This window comes from Barbus barbus, assembly GCF_936440315.1.
Source record: "Barbus barbus genome assembly, chromosome: 5".
In the NCBI taxonomy this organism is placed as follows: Eukaryota; Metazoa; Chordata; class Actinopteri; order Cypriniformes; family Cyprinidae; genus Barbus; species Barbus barbus.
In genome coordinates, this window is record NC_136733.1 from 33841346 (window position 1) to 33866144 (window position 24799).

Sequence of the window (24799 nt, forward strand, 5' to 3'; positions counted from 1 at the left end):
GATCGTCCATTCATGATCTTTATTGTTGACCCAATGAATGACAACATACTTTTCATGGGAAAAATTGTCAATCCAGTGGAAAAGCAGTGACGTGACATTCAAAATATCATAACTGACATTAAGCAGCCATGATTTTGTATAAATGCTGACTGAGTGTTGTGACAGGTACAGCTATTTCTTCAAACATTTTCTGTTAGCATGTTACTGTCCACAAATGCATAGTCAGCATGTGTTAATAAATCATGTAATAAAGTCTCCTGGATCTGTGTGAACAGGTTGTTCTTCCTTACTTAAATACCCTTTGGAAAAGGCACATAAAACGACTAATTTAAGTAAGCATCTCATGTTGTTTGTCTGTAAATGTCTTCACACAAAACACCTGGTAGGTTTAATATCAATGAAAACAGGACACTATTATTTGAGCTGATATAAATATTTATTTCCTCTTTTATTCCATCTTTACATGCATGTCAGGCAATCTCAGTAGCTGAAAAAGGTTTATTGGGCTCAACTAAAGACCATCGTGACTTATTTTGAAAAGTGTAGGTCATATCAGAGTTAACATCCCCAGAATGACTGTCTAACAGAACAGAAAAAATAGAGGATGTTAAAGGAGGCACATTTCAGATTTGAAGGGCTTCCCTTTGCCCCAATGCAACATCGAAAGACTGACGACACTTCCACGGCTTTTGACTAAAAGATTCAAAGGTATAAGATCCAGAGGAACCTGAACAGATCCCCTGCAGAAATTACAGAGCTACTGCAGGAATAACCAGCTACTGTTGGCAGATTTCCTGAGAAACAGCAGCGAGCGACACACGCTCCAGAATCAAACTTTATCACGTCACCGTTAGTTATCTAGCACAGAGGTTACCGCACATAGATCGGAGAATCCTGGCCTGTACACAATAGCAGGTATGTACAATGTTACGCTGCAAATCAGGTATTTTTGATTTGACTGGGTTTGATACAAAAACTCCAATTTCATGTGTTTTTGTTCTATAAATGAACCAGAAATGCACACTGACTTTCTTCATTACACAGCTTCAAATCATGCATAGTAGGACCATTCTGAATATACAGCGGCTACATAATATCATTTAGGGTTATTTTTGTGAGCACAATTATAAAAAAATATTAAAATCACCATTGGTATTTAAAAAAATACAGTCACAGACGAATTTGGTAGAAGGAACCATAAAATATACTAATCGTGTAATTACGTTGCTCCTCAACTTCCACGTCCATTCTAAAGATGACTAGCGTTTGCAGGCAAGATATGTTCAAACAGTTAATGCTATAAATAAGTTTCCTTTCCATTGCACAGTACTCACAATATACTACAGAAGACGCCATAACAGAACTCAGCAATGACCTGATATTAAATGAGTCTTGAGCTGGTATCAAGAGCAGATCATGTTCAAACTTTTCGAGAATGCCCAGTCTCTTTCCAGAGGACGTAAGGAACGAGACTGAGTGATTATACAGGATGGGTGCAACTCTTAATCAGAAATCCATGCAATGTTTTTACACATCTGCCGTTAAACTGAAAAGTACTACAGCACAGGGTCCTGGTCTTTAGAAAGGATACTTGTGTATGTGTAAATCAACATGTTAACAAGGTGAATTATTTCTGTAAGTGTTGCAATGCATTCTGTTTTCTGTTCATGAATGGAAGCTGCAACACCAGTGTCAACTTGTATTTAACAGCACAAAAGAAAAATGCTCTCAAATGTCCACACGAACCATGATGACCTTTGTGACCTTGCCTGAATGGATCAGATGAGGAAAGCACACCATTGTGATTTCATGCGTGAAGTTGATGCGTCCTCTGAGTAAACTCGTGTTTAGTTGTAACTTCTCTGCAGGTGAAGATGAAAGGTGGAGTCATCGAACAGTGGGTTCTTCACTTCCATTTCCCCGGTCTGGAAAGAGAAAGATGCTTTCAAACACCGTGGCACTACAGAAGACTTCAAACTGTAGCACAGTGGGTGACATACAGTATAATACCATCGTTTACACCTGCAGGAGTCATGATTTATGACAGCAATAGGACACCGACACACAGACACAGATGTGATCCGCCACATTCAGAATTATGTATATAAACATATTGCTCTTACTGGGGCAAGTCCTGGGCACTCATACACAGTGAAGTCTCCGTCTTCATTCTCCTCATCCGAAGTGGCTCCTGATTCTGGAATCTTGGAATCATTTCGTTGCCTGCATAATAACAAAACACAGAAGGAATGCCACTGAGTTTTGAATAATAAATGTAAATAATGTCAATGCACGAGTCAGTTTTGGTCGAAAATAGACTGTGGTATTTAACCTGATAAATTATAGCCAAATGTTCCCGGAACATTTCATTTTGACTTACATATTCTAAAATATACGCAAAAAAATAACAAATAAAATAAGACTAACAGCTTTTTAGATTGTTTTTTAATGGTGTGCATACATTTTGTTTCTCTATTACCTGTTAAGTTATATTTTCCAAAGTTGTAAATAATTTCTAATATTCCAATGTTAAACTATTCATAATAGGCCTACATGTGCTAAATTGTTAAATGACTGTGGGATAGGAAATATTGTTATCTGTTTTTAAATTTAGATGGAGTAGATGACATATGCAATACCCTTCCAGAGTTTGGGATCTTTTTTTTTTTTGAAAGTCTCTTGCTAAGGCAGCAATTATGGACTCAAAAAATATAATAAAAAGTAATATTGTAAAATTTTATTACTATATAAAATAATTTCTATTTGAATATTTAAAAAAATCCTCATTTATTTCTGTGATGCCAACACTGAATTTTCAGCAACCATTACTCTAGTCTTCAGTGTTACATGATCCATCAGAACCAAACCAAATCTTTTCTTGTCAACATTATTAAACGGAAATTTCATTGGAAACAATAGAATAGAAATAGAATATAAACTGAAATAGAAATAGAAAATTCAAAAGAACAGTAAAAAGTGACAGTAATCAATTATTTGATTTATTTATTCCTTACTGTCACTTTTGACCAATTTCACATTTTACGATCACATATTTTTCTTAAAGAAAAAAAATCTTTCAAAAAATAAAACATAAAATCTTACTGACCCAAATTGTTGAACAGAAGCATATCCAATATTCTCTAATTATTCCAAATCCAGACATGCAGGATAAGGGCTGCTGGGAAATGTGTTGTATCCATGAAAGGCAGTTTTTTCATTCTATTTGCCAATTACTTACTTGAGTGACATCATTTGCTGCTTCTGAAGCTGAAAGTGGTACATCTGGGCACTCTGTGCAAGTGTTTTATCTTCAGTCTAATAACAGAATAACAGATGAGTGTGTGTACATACAAGCATCACAACACATGCAAGGATGATGCTTTGCTTTTGTATGTGCATGTATGCTCTACTCACCATGCCACTATCATAAGAACTGGAACCTATTAACCCAAAAGCAGGATAATCAATCTTCTGGGCCAGATGACTGCCTCTCTGCATCCTGAGAAGAAAGATGACACAGCTTCAGTGTCATTCATGTCTAACTATTCATGCAGGTATTTGATCCAGCAAGGTTTATGCAGTATAACATCTCACCTGACCCAACACACTCCAGTCAAGACCATGGCAACTGAGCCCACCATGAGAAACACACCCAAAAATACTAAAATAAGAAGATAAAAAGATTGTCATGAAAAGGTCAAAGCAGCAAGAAGGAAAAGCACTGCTGCAGTGACACAGTCCACAAACACATATACATTTATAAACATCAGCAAACTATATACAGTGTAACGCACTGATGAAAGAGTGGTCCTCAGAGGGGTACGGGATGATAAATGGGGCGCTGTGCACAGCAGAGATAAAGGGAGTGTGCGAGGCTGGGCTGGTGGTAGAGGCAGCGGTGGTCAGGGCACTTATCAGAGGCTGTTCTGATGTAGCAGCAGTAGAAGATGCCTCTGCTCCGTGCTGACTGCTCAGCCAGGATCGATCCTCAGGGGCTTTGGAAGCAGCTAGAGAGGGGGCTGAAGAACATAAGACATTAAAAAAATGAGTGAGAGAGACTTTCACTCTGAATTTACAATGTTTTTTTTGTTTGTTTTTTTATATATATATATTATTAAATTTTTTAACGATGTGTAGTGGTTGGCAAATTATGGTAGCATAATTCACCAAAAAAAAAAAACCCTAATGCCTCATGTTGTTCTAAACTATATAATTTCATTGTTTCCAAAGCTATCAATTGAACCTTCACAGAGAGTTTGATTGACAGGCAATCTGACCAATCATAACGCTGAATCTGCTAATTTTGTCCGACAAACAAACCAGACAGGAAAGTAGATTAACTTTGGTGAACTTGAACTTGAAAAACGGCGTGCATTGACGTCTTTCAGTGGTTGAAACAAGACCTTCTGATGTTCATTCGTGTTTATTTTTAATGCTATTACTAGTAAAGAGGAAGAGATGACCGGTTCACGTGCCGCTTGAACTGAGGCGTTACAGTAATCTGTCACGACACATCAAAGAGCCGCAAATCGTTATTTATAATTTAAACGTCATTTATTATTATTTACTATTTTTTTCTTTAAATGGCAAAATTTGAAAGATAAGACTTTGCTTCATATCTAAAGTAACCTGCTCTGTCTTGTCTGTTGGCGTGTTGTCAGTTGTCTCTTTGCTCCACGATATATTTTTGACTGTGAAAACAAGATGTGAAGCGTGAGAGCGCCATGGTTTGAGAGACATAGTTACAGTAACGAAGGGTCGATTGCTATTTGCAGGAACACAGCTAAACTGAAGTCATTATCTACTCATAATCTTCCCCTGCCAGCTCACAAACCAAATTCTCGCTCACCTTCAATTCAAATAGTGTCAGCCCTGACATCAAACACATCTCACATGAACAGTGTGTCAGTTTGAAAATAAATATAGAAATTTGCTTCTCACACAAAGCTATCGTATGGCTTCAGAAACCCCGAGTAGACTGCAGTGCACATTTAGTACGTACTTGACATGTTCTCGGTCATTATATGAAAAACAGGAGCACAAAGATTTTCTCCTTTTTTGTCTTACAAAAGAAAGTCAGGTTTGTAACGACATAAGGGTGAGTAAAAGATACCTTACCTGAGTGTTTCATCTCTGATTCTCTGTGTTTGCTGATGATGGAGGAGAGAATGTCTATCTCTTCATCCAGCTCTGGGAGATGGCTGACCTTGACTGCTAGGGCAAGAAAGTAGGACAGAGAAATAACATGAGAGTTACAAGATAAGGAGGGAGGAAGAGAGAGAATAAGTGAAAATATGCAGTACTTGCATTACTGTTCAAAAGTCTGGGGTCAGTAATTTTCTAATATATTTGAAAGAAGCCTCTTATAGGCTGCATTTATTTAATCAAAAACACAGTAAAAACGGTACTACTGTGAAATATCATTACAATTTAAAAGATCTGTTTTCTGTCTGCATTGATAGCCTAGTGGGCAGTGCACTGACATAATGCTGTTGTGTTACAGACGTCCTGAGTTCGAATCCTGGCTTTTTCAGGTCCTGACCCCTCTCTCTACCCCACTTTACTTCCTGTCTGCTCTACAGTATCCTGTTGTAATAAAGGCAAAATGCCAAAAATAAATCATAAAAAAAGTGTTCTTTTATAATAAATTTGAAAATTTAATTTATATGAAGACAAAGCTGAATTTGCTGTCTTCAATGTCACATGATCCTTAAGAAATAATTCTAATATGTTGATTTGGTGCTCAAGAAACCTTTCTGATTATTATCAATGTTTAAAACAGAAAGTTCAAAAGAACAGCATGTATTACTAACATCCCTTTACTGTCACTTTTGAACAATTTAATGCAAACTTGCTGAATAACAGTAGAAGTTTCTTTCAAAAACAAACAGACACAAATCTTACTTACCCTGAATGTTTGACTGGTAGTGTATTTGCAAATCGTCCTATATATGTACTATATATAGTTTGTATTGCATTGGGTAGAATGTGCATGCCATACTGCTATATTTATGAACATTTAAAATTATTAATCATGACATGCACCAAAAATGTGCGTGCTGAAGTGTTATGAGCTTATGCACTGCGGAATCCGTGTGTGTGTGTGTGTGTGTGTGTGTGTGTGTGTGCTGCAGTGAGTGTAGGCGGATTTGGTCAGTCGGTCTGTTGTGTGGTGCTGCTATGCGTATGTGGGCAGTGGGGCATACAGCTGGGCAGGGAGAGGATGGGGGAGGTGGCCTCTACAGATTCATGAATGAAACCAGTCACCACGGCAACCACTGAGAAAGTGCCAAGAGCAAAAACTTCAGGAGAGATAAGAAAAAAAGATGGAATGGTTGAGAGAGAGAGAGAGAGAGCGAGAGCGAGAGCGAGAGAGAGAGGGTGTGTTTATGTGTGTGAGAGAGACAGAGAGAAAAAGAGAGCGAGGATGTGGCGGGGGGGGGGGGGGGGGGGGGGTGGTATGGGGGGTGCAGCTTCAGCCATTTAACCAAGTTCTATTTTTACCAGCGTGAGCTAAATTTATTTAAAAGTGTCAGATTACTTATTTTCCACTCCAAATAATGTGGAAAACAGCTTTTGTTTGCTGTGGACTACACAGTTAAGGGATAAAATTTTGTGTAGTGACCTCGCAATTTCATTAATAACCAGACTGGATAATGGGAATTGCAATTTTCATGTTTTATATTTGTATACTTGCATAATTAAACATTAATTAACTAAAAAAAAAAAAAAAAAAACATCAATAAAAAAAAAAGTGAATTAACTCAAAAGATGGATGTTTTATGAATAAATATATTTAGTCATTTTCTTTTTACAGAAAACCCTCTAAACTGAACTCAGTGTTCTATGTAGTGTCTCATTTATTAAACACTTACAGCCGTTGTGTGTAAAACCTGTTTGATGACGATTTTACATAGGAATCATGATTCATCAATAATTGCATAACTTTTGAGAGTCCTAATGGGTCTCATTCACAAAAAATTGTATACAAGTGTTTTTCATGTCAAAATTTCTGCCATGCTTAATTGTAATGCTGATGAATCCCGACTATTCTACTTTAAGTGAAGGAGCAATAACCCACTGTATAAGAATTTACATAATCATGCCCTAGCCATCTCCAAATAAGGACTTTTCCGCACAACCTCTCTCATACAGCCATTCATCACTTAAATGGATCAATTAAAAAATACATTTGTGCAAAAAAAATATGTGCACAGTTAGTAAACGAGAGCCAATAGATTTGGCATAAGCCAGAGAGCAACAAAATAGTAGGCAGGTGAAATTAGCCAAATAACCAAATAAGTCACCATAAACATACACACGTTCAACTTTATGTCATTCTAACAAAACGGCTGTGTGAAAAATGTGTGACGCCTCTAAAGTCTCCTAAATGAACTGTAGAAAAGAAAGTGAGAGTTAAAAGAGGAAGAAGAAAAGGGCGCTGTTCATACTCCTGCCTGTTGAATGGTATCGATCAGATGTCGACAACAGCACTGCCCTCCTAAAACAGCACTGGAAAATTAACGATCAATAATCTTCAAGGTTCTAGTCAAGATGAATTTTTTTTTTAAAGCTGAAAATGAAAATTAAATGCTTGTGGATATTTACTTGCTTGATGGTATAGTTAAAGCTAAGGCAGCATTTGTCAATCCCTACCACTGCAGAGTAAAAAGAGTCTGTCTGAATTATTTCATTAGCCCCCCCCTCCCTCCTTTTGCATCTGCAGCAATGTGTGGGTGGAAGAGGGGGAGAGGGAAGCTAGACTGGAAGGTTGTGAGGAGTGAGAGGTCTTCCACTGCAGTCCAATGAATATGATGGGGAACCCTGAAATGGTTCCCCATCATATTCATTGCTGCTACAAAGACATTTGCCAAAACAAACCTGTAAAACGTGTTCAACCAAAGATGGTATAACAAGATGTTTAACTAATATTACTATGAATGGGAAAAAAGTGCAACACACAACATGGTGGAAAAGTCCACTTTCTAATTAAAAAGAGCTAATCACCATTTAGTAAAGCCATTGTGTCACTGCATTAGAAGCTATAGTTCTAAGTTGTGATGATGTGCTTGTGACTTCCAGAATGATTTGAAATAATAAGCTTGGCAAACAGTTTTTCAGATTTCAGTTTTTCCCTATTCAAGAAAGAAGTTGGTTTGAATGTCTGAAATAGCTGCCCAGAGCTGTTGAAAACATGCCCGTTAAGTGACCCGACTTTTCTGAAAGGCACTTTGGTATGACTCAGTACTCACCAGGGTGATTTCGTCTCCTGATCACACACTTCCCTCGTTTGTTCTCCACAAATGGGTCTAGGCATGGGCCGCAGTGTGAAGAGCCAGGCTGGCAGAAGTGCCGTCGCTCCCGGGCACAGTCCAGACTCCGAGGACAATGTCCCACAACTATAATAGAAAAGACAAAGACACTGATAACTGACCCAATTACACACTTTCCACCGAGGTTGTCTCACATTAATGACCAATATTTTTCCAGTTGTCAAAATGGCCTGACTGCTGATATCTGAATCAGTGAATGCAAAATATTAATAACTCATAATTATTTCACCCTAAAATTATGAAAAGATGCAAGCGGTTTAACAAAATTCTCTTGGTTCTCCCAGTACGTCTAATCTGAGATGCCTCAAAGTGAGCAAGCTGCAGTTTGAGTGATCCTCACATTGTTTAGCTTCCACTTGTACAAAAAGAACATGTCAGGCTATTTGTCATACAGAATAATAGCATAAACAGCTAACAGTAATCAGGCTGATTAGAGTAGCTCTCTCTGAACTAGTGTATTGTGTCTTGTTACTGTTATGATGGAGAGCTCAGGAACAGTGCATCAATAAAACAGCAGTACAACTGTACGTGGGCACTGCTGCTGAGGGCAGAACTGGGGCAGCAGGTCGAAGTGCAGAGGAGATCCAACACCCACAAGTATCAAATTATGTCAAAAGTAGTCATGTGTCTCCCACTGATTGTCAGCAGGGATTCATGCGGAGCAAATGTTCATCATAACACCACAAGTGCACAAATCATTCTAACGAACATTGTTGGTGGAGATTGTAAAGCTTATTGGTATTCAATAGGGAGATTTGAATAATAAACAATTATTACATCTTTACAAGATAAACTTCTTTTAATTTGAGTGCCTTTTGGCTGTTTTACGTTTGAGGCAAAAGATGCGAATTGGTCAAATTAACGCAGTGTAATGCAAAAATGTGTTCTATGTGAAAACATGTTTCCCGTGAAGAAGAAAGCTGGTTGAAAATATATACAGGGAAATATATCTGTAGTAAGAATGAAGGTTCTCCCACACCCCTAAACATAATTGTCACTAGGGTTTGAGCAAGTCGTAGGAAAACGTACAAAAAAAAATATTGTATCTTAATTATTGAAATTTTGCCAAAATGTGAATACTGCCATCAAATATCCATGATTGCATGGTGATTTGGATTTTTATTAGCATTTGAGAACTGGAGATGGGCAATATACCGGTAGACATGATTCACTAGTAGAAATATGTCAATTGATAGATTTGTCTCTCTTGCTGTTACACAATCACGTGATGTTGCTCTGCTACATGGTCATGAAAACATCGTTTGCACACATTTTTAAGCATTGCGGTTTAGAAACAAGTGTTTTTAAGCTGTTGAAATGCAATCAGCAGCGAAAAAGAGACTCATTTTACCATCGCACGTGAAGACGGTGCTCAGAGAGTGCTGGAATATTCCGTTATTATTTGCCGCTTTGAACTGTTAAATACACACACACTTTTATGTGTCGAAATGCCACATCTTTGCAAGTATTGTCATAAACACAGTAGGTCTTTAGTGAAACATTTGATTTAGGTAACATGTCTTATTTATTTGTTCTACTGTAGTTTTTTGTTCTATTGCTTGTAATTACAACCCGGATTCAGGAAATGTTGGGACGTTTTTCAAATTTGAATTAAATGAAAACTAAAAGACTTTCAAATCACATGAGCCAATATTTTATTCACAATAGAACATAGAGAACATAAATGTTTAAACGGTGACATTTTAAACAAATGTTTAAACGATGAAATTTTTATTCACTAATAATCAGCTAATTTCAAATTTGATGTCCGCTACAGGTCTCAAAAAGTTGCCACGGGGGCAACAAAGGGCTGAAAAAGCAATAAATTTTGGAAAGTTTCAGCTGGGAGAACATCTAGCAACTAATTAAGTTAATTGAAATCAGGTCTGTAACATGATTGGCTATAAAAGGGATGTCTTACAGAGGCAGAGTCTCTCAGAAGTAAAGATGGGCAGAGGCTCTCCAATCTGTGAAAGAGTGCATAAAAAGATTGCGGAATACTTTAAAAACAACGGCCTGGTTTCATAGACAGGGCTTAGACTAAACCAGGATTAGGCCATAGTTCAATTAGGACATTTAAGTAATTTTTATAAACATGGTTAGAAAAAAACATTACTGAGGTGCATCTTGAGACAAAACAAAGGCACTGATATATTTGATGATCAGTCAGTGCAAGTTTCAGTTGAAACAGCTCAGACTTATATTTTAGTCTAGGACTAGGCTTAAGCCTTTTCTGTGAAACCGGGGGAAAGTTTCTCAATGTTAAATTTTCAAAGGCTTTGCAAATCTCATCATCTACAGTGCATAACATCATCAAAAGATTAAGAGAAACAGGAGAATACTCTGTGCGTATGGGACAAGGCCGAAGACCTATATTGGATGCCTGTGGTCTTCGGGCACTCAGACGACACTGCACCACTCATTGGCAGGATTCTGCCATTGACATTACTAAATGTGCCCAGGAATACTTCCAGAAACCACTGTCAGTAAACACAATACCATACAATTTGCAGATGCCAACTAAAGCTCTATCATGTAAAAGGAAGCCATATGTGAACATGGTCCAGAAGTGCTGTTGTGTCCTGTGGGCCAAGGCTCATTTAAAAATGGACTGTTTCAAAGTTTTCAAAGAAAAGTGTTCTATGGTCAGACGAGTCCAAATTTGACATTCTTGTTGGAAATCACGGAGGCCGTGTCCTCCGGGCTAAAGAGGAGGGAGACCTTCCAGCGTGTTATCAGTATTTAGATCAAAAGCCAGCATCTCTGATGGTAGGGGGGTGCATAAGTGCATATGGTATGGGCGGCTTGCATGTTTTGGAAGGCACTATGAATGCTGAAAGGTATATAAAGGTTTAAGAGCAACATATGCTCCCCTCTAGACGATGTCTATTTCAGGGAAGGCCTTGTATATTTCAGCAGGACAATGCAAAACCACATACTGCAGCTATTACAACAGCATGGTTTCATAGTAGAAGAGTCCGGGTGCTGAATTGGCCTGCCTGCAGTCCAGATCTTTCACCTATAGAGAACATTGGGCGCATCATTAAACGAAAAATACGACCATGAACTCTTCAGCAGCTGGAAACCTATATCAGGCAAGAATGGTACCAAATTCCAACACCAAAACTCCAGAAACTCATAACCTCGATGCCCAGATTTCTTCAGACTGTTTTGAAAAGAAGAGATGCTACACCATGGTAAACATGCCCCCGTCCCAACTATTTTGAAACCTGTAGCAGGCATCAAATTTGAAATGAGCTCATTTTGTGCATGAAATTGTAAAATATCTCAGTTTAAACATTTGTTATGTTATCTATGTTCTATTGTGAATAAAATATTGGCTCATGTGATTTGAAGGTCTTTTCATTTTCATTTTCTTCAAAAAAAACAAAAAAAAACGTCCCAACATTTCCGGAATTTGGGTTGTAGTTTCTTATCCTTATTTAATCACTGGCTGTTGTCTTCAGTGTTTTTTTTTATATTTAGGCTAGTATTTTGTGATATTGACACCGGTGAATTTTATTTTCTTCAAAAAGGCCATATTTAAAGCAAAAATAACTAGCCTATATTGTGAATGTGATATATATTGTTACCGTGAAATAAAATTACACATATCGTGATATAAGATTTTGGTCATATTGCCCACCCCTACTGAGAACATATACCTTGTAAGAAGAATTGTTGTTCATAAATATTTTAAAATATAATTCAACATAAGTGTTTTTGATCTTATTCCTTTTCCTACCATTTTATAAATGCAATAATCCATTCAAAGCCATGTGCTACAGTGATTCTGACAATATGGGGGATTCTCAACTCATTGCACGTCGTGCCTATAAGAACACCTCTTATGTATAGTAAAAGCATCATAATGCACAGCCTTGAGTTCTACTTCTGAAAGACTCAGCCATTGAAACCTTGGCTCCTGTTTCCATAACAACTGCTATGGCAACTGAGTAGGTGTGACATCATCAGGTGTGAGTCACTGCCAATGCAGCAGCTGAAAAGGGGGCGGGGATGAACAACAATTGACAATGTTATAAAAACTGTATTGTTTGAAAATAATTTATTGCAATGTGCAATATAAAAGAACTGTGCATCATGCCTAAATGTATTCATCCCATATGTACCACATTGCTTTCAGAGTCATGTACAGATCTGTGTCACCTTATTAATTGCTATTGATTTCAATGCTCAAACCAACAATCATTGCCTTGCAATTTGCTTTTTACTGGAACTGCCCATTAAGTGCACAAATGTGAAGAAGTGACTCATTGAATGCATCAGCAGTGATGGTTTTTACCAGAATCTCTCATTGTCACTGCACTGGAGGTGATGCACATGACGGTTTAAAGTGGAAGTGAAGCAGTCAGTTAAGTTTACATTATTTATGTTTGAACACACACCAAAAAAAGTGCTTTAAACCATACTACTCTAATTATACACAGGGCTTTCGTAAGACCAATTAGCCGACTAGTCCTTCAGACATCCAGATGACTAGTTGATCTTTTTAAATATGTAGATTTAAACATACTTAACCCAGGCAAGAAGTTCTGTTGCAGTTTTGCAAGACTTTGTAGTTAGAGGTGAAGGGAAATAGATCCACCGTAATCCGTGCTACATAGCAAATCTTATACCTACTTCCAAGCACATCACACACACACACCAGTGCTATGGAACACCACTATCCTCTCTCACTCCACCCTGTTCCTGCAAACTACCAACAAAGGCCAAAGTGGCTCTGCTGAGGGTGGAAAGTGTCAGCGTCTGGCCACGGTTCAGACATGTCTCAAGGTGACCCAGTCATGCTGGTCCTGCTGTGAAGATGACACTCATCTAGGACAGACTGAAACAGGCCCCAAAACATCGCTGACAGAAGGACAATTTCTAGATTTGGCTAAAGGCAGAGCTGTTTTTTTTTTTGGCATATTGTATTTTAAACACAGCAGTGTTTTTTATAATTTACCATCACTAAAACAGGGATTCCCAAACTTCTTTGTCAGCTGAATTTAAACATTTAAACTAACATATTGACTGTAGTAAATAACAGCCTAGGATTTTAAGTTAATGTTTCAATTATTTAATAATTTAACAGCACATTTGCATGTTCAGAGTTCACTGACGACGGTTAATGGCTACCAGCTTTTTAGCAATTCACAAACTCCAGTTTGAGAAACTTAATTTTGGGAAAAGAGGTATATGTAGAGAATGTCGGATAAAGTATATCTGACAAAATGAATAATCTATAATATAACAATATAAATATTACTAATTAGGGCTGCACAATAAATCCTATTTTTATTTTGATTTGGTATTTGCATTATCTTGCATTAGTAACAAGCCTTCACCAGCTTTCATGGTGGCAGTTGCCATATACCAGAGAACTATAATCTTCCTAACCTGGCAACCATGTCCACATGCTCTCTCTGCATTATGGAAAACGCACTGATCATATGAAAACACCACATCTCCACTGCAACATTGTCGATTTTCTTTCACTTGGTCATTTGCAAGTTGATGTTTTCTTGATATGTGCTTAAAGTGCAATAATTCTGACAGAATAAATAACATACCTGACAAAAATCATGGTTAATAATCCTAATAATTGTGATTAACTGTTAAACCATTATCGTGCAGCCCTAATTACAATATGCAAAAATAAAATAAAACATAAAATCCTGTGATGGGCTGGCCTGCTTTGACATTAGATGATGAGATAGGCTCCAGCATCTCCGCAACCCTACAGAAGATAAATGGTTTGGAGAATGGAAAATATAATAATGAATAATAGCAGATTGTTTTTGTCAGCCTCTGCCAGTCACTTTATATAGAACTCACACTCTCTGGCTTCACAGAATAAATGGACATGCTGAATGAAGTTGCCATCCAGTGTTTTAAGGTCACTTTAGGTTTGTTCCTCTTTTTAGGTTGGACAAAGCCTTGAATGCTTTATACAGCTGCAACATATCTATATCTCTTTTATATCATCACTGTGTTTCCCATGAACTTCAATTGGATGTCTTGTGAATCATTATTCGCCTAGCAACACCATTCAGTGAACACAACAGAAAAAGGAATGATTCTGTTATTCTTTGCTCCAGACTATGGCAGTCTTTCAGAAGACCCTGCACACTTGCTTCTTAATACAAAGTTTGAAAAATGTGTTGTAGCGTGGACTGCATGTTGTCACTCAAGAACTGTGTGCTCTATGTGACATGACAGGCTGACTGAGGAGGGCACAGAGCTGCAGGTTTTTCTTGTCTTTTGGAGGTGTTGAGCGCCTTCAATTCTCTCATTGTGAAATGTCAAAAAAGATTATTTTTGAAATGTTCAAAATAACATCAGCAAGTCAATACAAATCCCCATTTAAAGCTGACCCATACTGTAAGAGCACAGAACAAAATAATTCGTTACAATCCTGTCGCTTCTCATCATTTAAGTATTTTCCCTGTCTCCAGAGGTTTTATGCTAAAGCTAATCATTTCCTTTTAAAGTGTTAAAAGGTTTAATTGCATATTTTGCAGCTATAGGTAAAGTACTTTACAGAAGAGTGAAGAAAGAAAAATGGAAGAGAAATGTCAAATAAGGGCTGGATGTTATAATGTACAGCTCAAAATGTTACGTTTGGAAAGATTTATTTTTAATTAAAAAATAAATAAATCCCAGGTCACAAAATATTCTAACATGCTAATTTGGCGCTCTTATTTCTTATCAATGTTCAAATCTTTGCTGCTTGGAATTTTTGTAGAAAAAGTGATGCTCTTTAAACGATTCTTTAGAAAGTTCAAGAGAGCAGACCCTTTTGTAATATTAAATGTCTTTATCATCACTTTTCATCAGTTTAATTTTTACTTGTTGAATTGACATGAATGAAAAAAATAATAATAAATTGACCCCAAATACTGTTCATTTCGGCAGCCATTTTTAATTTAGTCTTAGTCTTAAGGTCCTTGCACACTGAGTCCGAAATTTTCATGTGTTTTCATTTTTTTCGTATTCATCATCCTTTCCTTTCAAAATGCTTGCTATGGATGTGAAAATGCAGAAAATAGAACCTGATCTGAATTTTTTTATTACGTACGAAAGTTTCAGAGGCAGTGTGTAAAAGTGATTGACAACGCGAGGTCGCATTAATTTTTTTACGTGTGAAAATTTTGGATGAGAATTTCGAACTCAGTGTGCAAAGACCTTTGGTCTTGTCTCAAATGTAAGTTTTAGTTATTATCATATTTATTCAACCTTGTCCTGTTTTTGTTTAGTCAAGTTTGTCGACAAAATATCTGAGCATTTGAGTCCAGTTTTAGTCAATGAAAACTTAATTTTTGCTCAAAATTATAATTGTAATGATTGTTGTCATTTGAGAAATTTACTTTTGCATTTGCACTGTTGCTTTTATACTCAAAGTGTTAAATAAGCTTATATTTCAGGCTACATCCAGCCAATGTGTATGAGCAGTTATAACGTGTCTGTGCATGAGCATTGGCTGGTCTAGCCTCAGGTTTCTATGTGAACTGGAGCTTCTAACGGCCACTTCAGTGACGCAATGCCACTACAATCTTAAAAATAAAGGTGCTTCAAGAAGCCATGGAAGAACCTTTTTGTCTAAATGGTTCCATAAAGAACCTTTAACATCTGAAGAACCTTTCTGTTTCACAAAAAAGTTTTTTATGGTGAAAGAAGGTTCTTCAGATTATAAAAAGGTAAGAAAGAGATGGTTCTTTAAAGAACCTTTGACTGAATGGTTCTTTGTGGAACCAAAAATGGTTCTTCTATGGCATTGCTTGAAGAACCTTTATTTTTAATAGTATACCAATCAGCAACTGGCTCTTTCAATTAGAAGGCAGGACTATTCCGCCATATTATGCATTGTAGTTTCTCCCATTCATAAGTACAAGAGTGAACTGTCTTTGTATTTCTATAGTCTTTGTTCGAATTCTTGATATCTGGCAACCACACGCATGAAAGCTTGCGTAGTAGAGGCGTGTACAGCAGTCTGCAATAATATTTTGTCTCTTTTTTTGATGAAAAAAAGATTTTGGTAAGGTTTTTATTTTTCTGAATACATTTTAGTCTGAACTTTTATCGTCAACAAAATTGCATATTGATATACTCATAGTTATCGTTTATTGACCTTGTTGTCGTCTCGTCTTCGTCTCCTTTTAGTCATGGGAAAAAAAGCTTGTCTTTTGTCATAGTTTTCGTTAACGAAATTAACACTAACCCCAAACTATTTAACAGTAGTGTATGACCTCATAACCTCGGTATAAAATGTTATGGTAAAATTTGAATGTTGACCGAATGATAGAAAGAGAATTACAAATTTAAATACTGATTCAAATACATTTCGATGCTTCTAAAACAGGTAGCCAGACACGTGCTGCTAATGGCACAGAAATGACACTAACTTTATACAGCTTTTTATTTAAAGGACTAGCAATATAACTTTAAAAGATAACCTCTTAAAAGCAATCACTTTACAATCATAGCATCTTCCTGAAACATCACAGTTTGGTCAATACCCATGTTGACAGAGAAACACAACATCTGCTATAAATATATAACAGTGTTGTGATTAACATTATTAATGACCACCTCTGAACACAATGAAACAGCCCATTTAGTGAGAGTGGAGTCCAGAAATAGTATTCTTTCATCAGCTGCTGTCACAATGAACTGTGAATAGCATAAAAAATGAAACATCATCTTTTTTTAGCCACCTCACACTCTTACATTACGTCTGCTTCCTGACCTCAGACTGGTGCTCATGTGTGAATACATTCGTTTTATTCAGAGCAGACATTAGGTGGCCAGTCTTCTTTCTAAATAAGTAATGAGCTGAAATCCATTGTGTCACTTAGAGGGGAAATGCAATTATCCAATTAATCAACAATGTGCAGTAAAAACATGACATGCATCTAGAATTGTCTCAGTCTGACAATATGAGCACCAATATGAAACTTAAATATGTACATTGTGCAATGCAAAACAACTTCCTCTCTCCCATATTCTGTCCTTGACTTAGCTTATCACAGAATTTGCCACTTCAAGATAAAACCTCTAACTCTAGATCTAAAAGCAATATGGACTGCAGAGAGATGGTTCAAACTAGGAGAGAGAGTATTCTCAGGTGATCATAACCTTATCCGACACATGTGCAGCACTCCAGCCACTCTGCAGACACTGTATTGATCCTTCAAAAAGGAGCCAGAAAGATTTCACACATGCACTGTATCAGTGTCAGGTTATAAGAACATTTCTAAGGGAGTCAGGTGGGTCTCATGTAACTGAGAACATCTGAATTAAGCAAAGAGAGAAAGTTGACCATTTCAAAATGTAATAGAACTACATACACATGGGAAATTATTTTATTACATAATTAAACCTACATGAATTTGTGTTAATAATAATTGTCCTGGATCACTGATTACCACCTTATGAGATGGAGAGTAAAGGATATATTTTATATAGGCTAAGTAGTACATTTTTTGCCCTTAAATGTGATTTAGCAATGCAAAGATTTCAATTTATTTATTTAATCATTTAGCAGACACTTTTATCCAAAGTGACTTAAAAATGAGGACAACAGAAGCAATTAATTGTATTAAAACAACTAAAAACAGATCCAAAACTAAAAGCCAAAACTTTAGAAATACTACCTATACACATTTTAAAAAATAAAATACAAATGACAAATGCATACAACAAAATTTCAAAACTTAACATTTAAAAAAAAAAAAAAAAGTTATTCTGACCTTTATATTCAAAGAATCCCGAAAAAAAAAAAAAGTGCATCATGGTTTCCACAAAAATATTGTGAATTTAAATTTTCAGTTGAGATGATATTAATAAATAGTGCTGTCAAACGATTAATCGCATCCAAAATAAGTTTGTTTACATAATGTATGTTTATGTACTGTGTATATTTATGTTGTAAACACACACACACACACACACGCATGTATATATGTATTTCAGAAAAATATGTTATGTTTATATATGAAATATATTTATAGTATAAACTATATGAAAATATAGACATGTAAATACATTTAAATATTTTCTAAATATATACTATGTATGTGTATTTATATATACACATTATAAATATACACAGAACACACACTCACTTTATTAGGTACACCTTGCTAGTACCGGGTTGGACCCCCTTTTGCCTTCAGAACTGCCTTAATTCTTCATGACATAGATTCAACAAGGTGTTGGAAACATTCCTCAGAGATTTTGGTCCATACTGACATGATAGCATCACGCAGTTGTTGCAGATTTGTCGGCTGCACATCCATGATGCGAATCTCCCGTTCCACCACATCCCAAAGGTGCTCTATTGGATAGAGATCTTGCCTGCATTTGATCCTGCACTTGATGCATTTAGTTCTTGCCATGTGATTGGCTGATTAGCAATTTGTGTTACCAAGCAATTGAACAGGTGTACCTAATAAAGTGGCCGGTGAGTGTGTATTATGTATACAAAAGCTTATTTTGGAAGCGATTAATCAGCACTAATAATAAAATGTCTTGAGCACTAAATCAGCAAATTAGACTGATTTCTGAAAGATCCTGTGACACTGAAGACTGCAGTAATGAAAATACAGCTTTGCCATCACAGGAACAAATTATTATTTTTTTTTAAATTGCAATAATAATACATAACATTGCTTTCTTGTGTTTTGATGAAGAATTAAAAAAAATATATTTTAAAAGTATAAAAATATCTTTCTGACCACAACTATTGAACAGTAGTTTATGGTACTTTGACTTTTTTGCCTTTTCCTTTCATGAGAAAGCCTTTTCAGCAAGCAAAGAAGCTGATGTTTATGTTCATCTCATTCTCCCTTAACATTTCACGATACAGGGATCATTCCCAAACCTCGCTGACTTCCTTTTAAATAACCAGAATTCATATTTAGAGGTCTATAGCACAGGTGTTCTGAGCTATATATCTCAGCAGCAACCCTAATACGTTCTCTAAATTGCATGTTCTGCTGAAAATGGTTTGGAATATTTATCTTTGATCTATTAAACGCATTTTTCTCTTATTTAATTTTTGTAATGTTGCAATTTTATTTTCAATAATTGTTCAATTTTATTGTGAATTTGGCATGCTGGGAGATTCTGAAAATATATTTTAATATATTTAAACAATGTTTTCCTGTCAAACATGTTGCTATGATACATGTCAATTTGTGAGCTGCTGTTCACCCATATTTAGCGAATATGGTCTCTTAGGGTTAAAAGAGAGAGAACACCCTGAAAAAAGAAAACATAAGCAGGATGCAAAAAATTAAGGCGAGAGGGGAAAGAAAAGAAAGAAAAAAAGAGAATAATAGCTTAGAGTGAAAGTATAAGCAGCATAAGAGTTTGAGAAAATGATGAATGATTTCTCAACTCTTGAGTGGCAGCTGTAACCTTTGTCTCAATAACACATTTCTCTATTGTGTCCCATTCTTACAACAAAAGAGAGCAGCAAAACTGAAACAATGAAGAGTGACAGAACAACTGAATTATACCTGACATCTCTCCTGCTGTTAAAATATACACAAATATTATAGAGCACGAGAGAAAAACACTCAACTTGATGGCAGATCTCTTCATTCTCAAAGTGATACGGTGCAAATTTTAGATTTAGACTTCTACTTTGAAGCAAGATTAAAAAGATAGAACAATCTGAAGTCTCGCATGCACGAGCGCACAAGGATTACAGTCAACCCGACAGGCTGCTTAAAACATCTCACCCTCTTTCACGGCAGCTCAAGTCTGACGTGACTTCATGAAGTCACACAAACTCATGCACACATGCGAGATCACAACTCAAACACAGGGAGCAGTTAGACACAGAGAGAAGGTGATAAAGAGAGAGAGACAATCTGGAAATGAGAAAGCACTCCAGGCATTAAATCAGAGCATCTCGTACAGTAGGCAACATCAGCAAAAAGCAAGCACCAGACAGACAGACTCAGATAGATATTAACTGCATTCATCTCTTTAGATACACGACTTAAAAGCGCTTAAATAAAGGCCCTGAGCCACGTGCCTGGCATAATTCTAAATTCATTTCATACACTGCAAAAATCTGTATTTCTGTCAATTTGTTCTAATAATATTTCACGAGTTCACCCTTACATATAATAAAGTTTGTGCTGTCCGAGGGGAGGGCTCCGAGCTCGGAATTTTGGCCCGAACACAGAGTACCCCCCCTACAGGTTAGGACTAGTTGTAAATGCGGAGAAGGGGTGGCGGAGGGATGCTGGAAAACTGTCAATGAACAGAGGCAAGTCTGCTGTGTATATATACACTCCTCTTATCTTGTTAACTGGGTTGATTACTGATTGTTCTCCTCTCGTCTTAATTAGGTTAATTATCTGAACGTGCTCCTCCCGAACTTTGTTAATAAAACATAAATATTTAAAGTGTGCATTATAATTAAGTTAATAATAATAATAATTAGACACTTAAAAAAAAATGTTAGTGGGGGTAGGAAAAATAAACTTAATGTAATTACTTCTATACAACAGGTCTATCTTAGCTTTCGCTTCACAAGTTAATTGATGAACTGGAGTCATGTGAATTACTTGTGAATTAATGCAATATTTTTATCAGCTGCTTGGATTCTCAATGGCAGGATGAGGAGGATCCATTGGTGAACAAGCAAACTCATCTACATTTTGGGTAGCCTGAGGGTGAGTTTTTGGCTGAAGTGTTCCTTTAAAGATATTTAGCTTAAATATTTACACTGGCAAAACAAGATAAACTGATTAAGACCTTTTATCCAGTGTAATATTCAGCTTATACTCTTTGGTGTAGACCTTGAAATCTGCCATTCACTTTTTTCTCTCATGGTTTCTTCTTTTTCATTCCTCTCTTTGGCAATAGCAACACCACCTACCTCTTCCCTCTGCATCTAAATGACCCATATTATATTATATCTCTGTGGTTGCATAACTGCTTCTATACACGTTTTCTGAAAGAAAGACCATTTAGAATGCTCATTTTTGAAGGTTACTTAAATTGTCTTCTTTCTCATTAGATGTTCAATTATCAACTTCACAGCTCCTCTGCAGTGTGAGCAAAGAGCTTAAATAAAATGTCTTTGCTTCTGGTTAAATATCATCTACTACCACGGTCACAGTCACTTTATGCAGCTTAAACGCTCTTCATCTGTTTTTGAAACTGCTACAGCACAAAAATTATACGGTTATGGCTGAAAACGGCAATTAATACAATTCTATACTATTTTACATAAATTAAAGAATACGTTTGATAATTTTTTTAACCAGTTTTTTTTTGTATTGTTACAATGTTGATAGTATAAATATTTACCGTGCACCTGCACCAAGATATGCCTGTTTATTTGTCAGCAAATATTTTTCCAGGGTTTTTGTAAAATCTATAGATAGCATTTTTGTAACCCTACTCACAGATAGTCTAATCCAGGGCTGTCCAAACTCGGTCCTGGAGGGCCAGTGTCCTGCAGAGTTTAGCTCCAACCCTAATTAAACACACCTGAAGCAGCTAATTAAGCTTTTACTAGACATACTAGAAGCTTCCATGCAGGTGTGTTGAGGCAAGTTAGAGCTAAACTCTGGCCGTTTCTCAATATGCGTACTTGTCTGTACTTGTGTTCTTGCGGACTTGTGAAACGTCATCAGTCGCTGCCCAAGTACTGTTCCAATTCAAAGTTCACATCTAGCCAAGTCCAGTTCAAATCCCCGGATGTGTTCTTGATCCGCCCCTTTTACCGAGGATGCATCGAGAGGTGACTTGTGCAGACTTGATACGGGCCATAACCCAGAATTCAGTTCGTCCTCCCGTCCTCGAGAGTTCGTTCTTCTGAGTCGAACTTGGCAAGTCCAAACTCGAAAGGACGGAAGTCCAGACTCTGCGAACTTGGTATTGAGAAACGGCCTCTGCAGGACACCGGCCCTCCAGGACCCAGTTTGGACAGCCCTGGTCTAATCAAACCCAATGCATTGAAGTTTCCTATTTTTTCTCCACAGCCCTTTTTCAGTTTTCTCTAGTTGTATAGCACCGTTTTATAAACAACAACAACAAATACATCTTGTTGGCATTGAATTACCTCTTAAAAAATAAATAGAATAATTTCAAAATGTTACAAGGGGATTTAGGCATCACAACATTATAATGTACAATATGAAAATGGATATTAATTTGGACATTTTCATTAATGCGTTTGGGTAATTTTATTATAACCTTTATTTTACCAAGAAAAGAAGCACATTGAGATTAAAAATCTGTTTTACAAGAGCGTCCTGGCCAAGATTGACAGTAACAGATAACATCCATACAGAGATATAATTTAAATCAAACCCCCCCCTAAAAAAGGATATCAATACATAACTAGTCAAAACATCTACAGCCCAATTTTTCTGTCTCCAAGTTATTTAAAATCACTTTTAAAACATCTAGTGAAACCAGCTCCCTAAGCAGTAACTTAATTTTCTAATTATTCCAGGCAAATTCAGTACGTACCACTGGAACAGACAATAAGAAAAAATCCTGGTACCGAAGGCTATATCTACAAACAGATTTTTTACAGATGTAATTATGAAGATATGAGGGAAGTAAACCCAGGAGGATAGATTTATAAATAAAAACATGCCAGTGTTTTAACCTACGGATGGACAAAGCAGACCATCCAACCCGAGCATACAACTCACAATGATGATTGAGGGTTTTAAGATTTGTTACAAACCTCAGTGCACCATGATAAACTGTGTCTAAAGCATGTAAACTCTGAGAAGATTCATGCATATATATATATATATATATCACCACCATAGTCCAGTGCAGACATAAAAGTGGCAGCAACAAGCTTCTTTTTTGCCTCAAAGGAAAGGCAGGATTTAATTCTAAAATAAAAGTCCAAGTTCACTTTCAGTCTTCTCACCAGCTGCTGGACATGAGTGCCAAAGGAGAGAGTGTCATCAATTAAAATTCAATTTCAATTTAAACAATTAAATAGCCAATCTCAGTCAATACGGATCATTTTTAAAAACGCCATTATCAGATGAAACAGTATTACACAGTACTACATTACAACTGAATGATTTTTTTACATCATGGTACTCCAATGTTCATTTCTCAACGAATACACCCATATTAGTTCAAAACAGAATTTTTTTTTGTATTCTGTAATAATTTATCCTTTCAGCTGTTGAAAATATACAACAGGAATTAAATAAATATTCCAGTAAGCATCAGATGTGAATGCAAGGTTTTGCACAATGAAAAAATCCTTTGTGGTTCAGCTTTTCCTTGAGTTTCCAGACTGTCTTTGGTCTTGTGGTTTGAGAGACTATAGTGTTCCTCTCATGTTCTACATTCTTATTGTTCTTATTTATAGCCCAGACCTGAGTGGCATGAGGAATGTGTCAGGGTCTGGAGTTCTCATTCCTTTCTGCTGATTGCCTGTTTCCATTACACAACGCTGAGGGGTTACAGAATACCCCTTGGGGTGTGCGTGTCAATAAAATGCTATGACGTTACCAGGACATTAACGGCATATCTTAAGTGCATAGTGGGAAACTCATGATGACATCAAAACAATGTGAATGCACCCATGAGTGCACACATATCCCAAAATGGACAAACATGTGGATAACAGGCGGTCCACATCTCTCCCACCTGCGTCACAGAGCAGATTTACTCATCCCTGTACCATAACATTTTATTACATCTCATACTCAGTCCAAATTGAAATTTCAAACAGCAGAATAATTTATTTAAATCAAAGACAATTCTAAGAATCCGGAATTCATTTTAAATAAAGAACCTTCAGTCACTGAAGGACAGCAAAAACATTACACTATTGATTATTTAAAATAAGTCTAATATAAAGATACTTGAATAGTCTAATTATGACTTTTACAAACACGTGTACAGAACAAGCAAAATATAGAAAACACATCCCCACTATGTGGCTGCACGAGCTGTTTTGGGCTATATGAATAGCCAGATACTGTTTATTTACCAGTCTGGCATCACGTTCCCCGTGAATAAGTTTAATTAAGCGTGTCTTACCTGCCATTGCAGCGCTGACGGCGACTGTTGTGATGAGGAAAGCCTCGGTGAGTAGCGAGGCCCACGGTGGACTCAGTGATCGCATCCTTACGAACAGTACAACGGCCCGGGGGATCCGGGGTTTATCATTCCCCCGTCCCACACTTGTGAAAAGCCTTTGACTGTAATTTCTGGGCAAATGACACTCAAGTGTGCAGTCGGTAGGATGTAATCAGTGCGCGCGTCCACCGCCGATGCTGATGCTGATGCCTGTGCGCGCTCTCGCTCTCTCAGCTGGGAAAATACCCGAGCTGTGCGCTCAGGCTACGTAAAACGATGCCGTCATCACGTCAGGATATTTTCGGTCCCCTCTAAAGGAAAGAAATATTATTTTAACAGGTGCATGTTGGGGATAATAACGTTGTGGGAGG

General features: G+C 36.8%; 1 protein-coding gene across 2 annotated transcripts; it reads right to left on the reverse strand.

The window, feature by feature from the left end:
• Positions 1–24685, reverse strand: LOC306869730 (neural proliferation differentiation and control protein 1-like). 2 transcript variants are annotated; one of them, XM_079416618.1, is made up of 9 exons: positions 24390–24683; positions 8253–8399; positions 5119–5211; positions 3795–4019; positions 3595–3661; positions 3415–3499; positions 3239–3315; positions 2124–2223; positions 1–1925 (listed from the first exon to the last, which is right to left on the reverse strand). In XM_079416618.1, the coding sequence occupies exons 1-9, from the start codon at positions 24472–24474 to the stop codon at positions 1848–1850; spliced, it is 957 nt and encodes a 318-aa protein (XP_079272744.1). In that variant the 5' UTR covers positions 24475–24683; the 3' UTR covers positions 1–1847. The 2 variants fall into 2 exon arrangements, with proteins under 2 accessions (XP_079272744.1, XP_079272743.1); XM_079416617.1 differs by having other exon boundaries at positions 421–1925; positions 5119–5214; positions 24390–24685.
• Positions 24686–24799: the final 114 nt, after the last annotated feature.

Coding starts and splice junctions, on each gene's coding strand:
- LOC306869730 (XM_079416617.1), bottom strand. CDS start 24,474: ATGCGATCACTGAGTCCACCGTGGGCCTCGCTACTCACCGAGGCTTTC. Junction 4,020..5,118: donor ATCAGAGATGAAACACTCAG/GTAAGGTATCTT, acceptor TATGTTCTTCAG/CCCCCTCTCTAGCTGCTTCC. Junction 3,316..3,414: donor GTTCTTATGATAGTGGCATG/GTGAGTAGAGCA, acceptor TTCTGTTATTAG/ACTGAAGATAAAACACTTGC.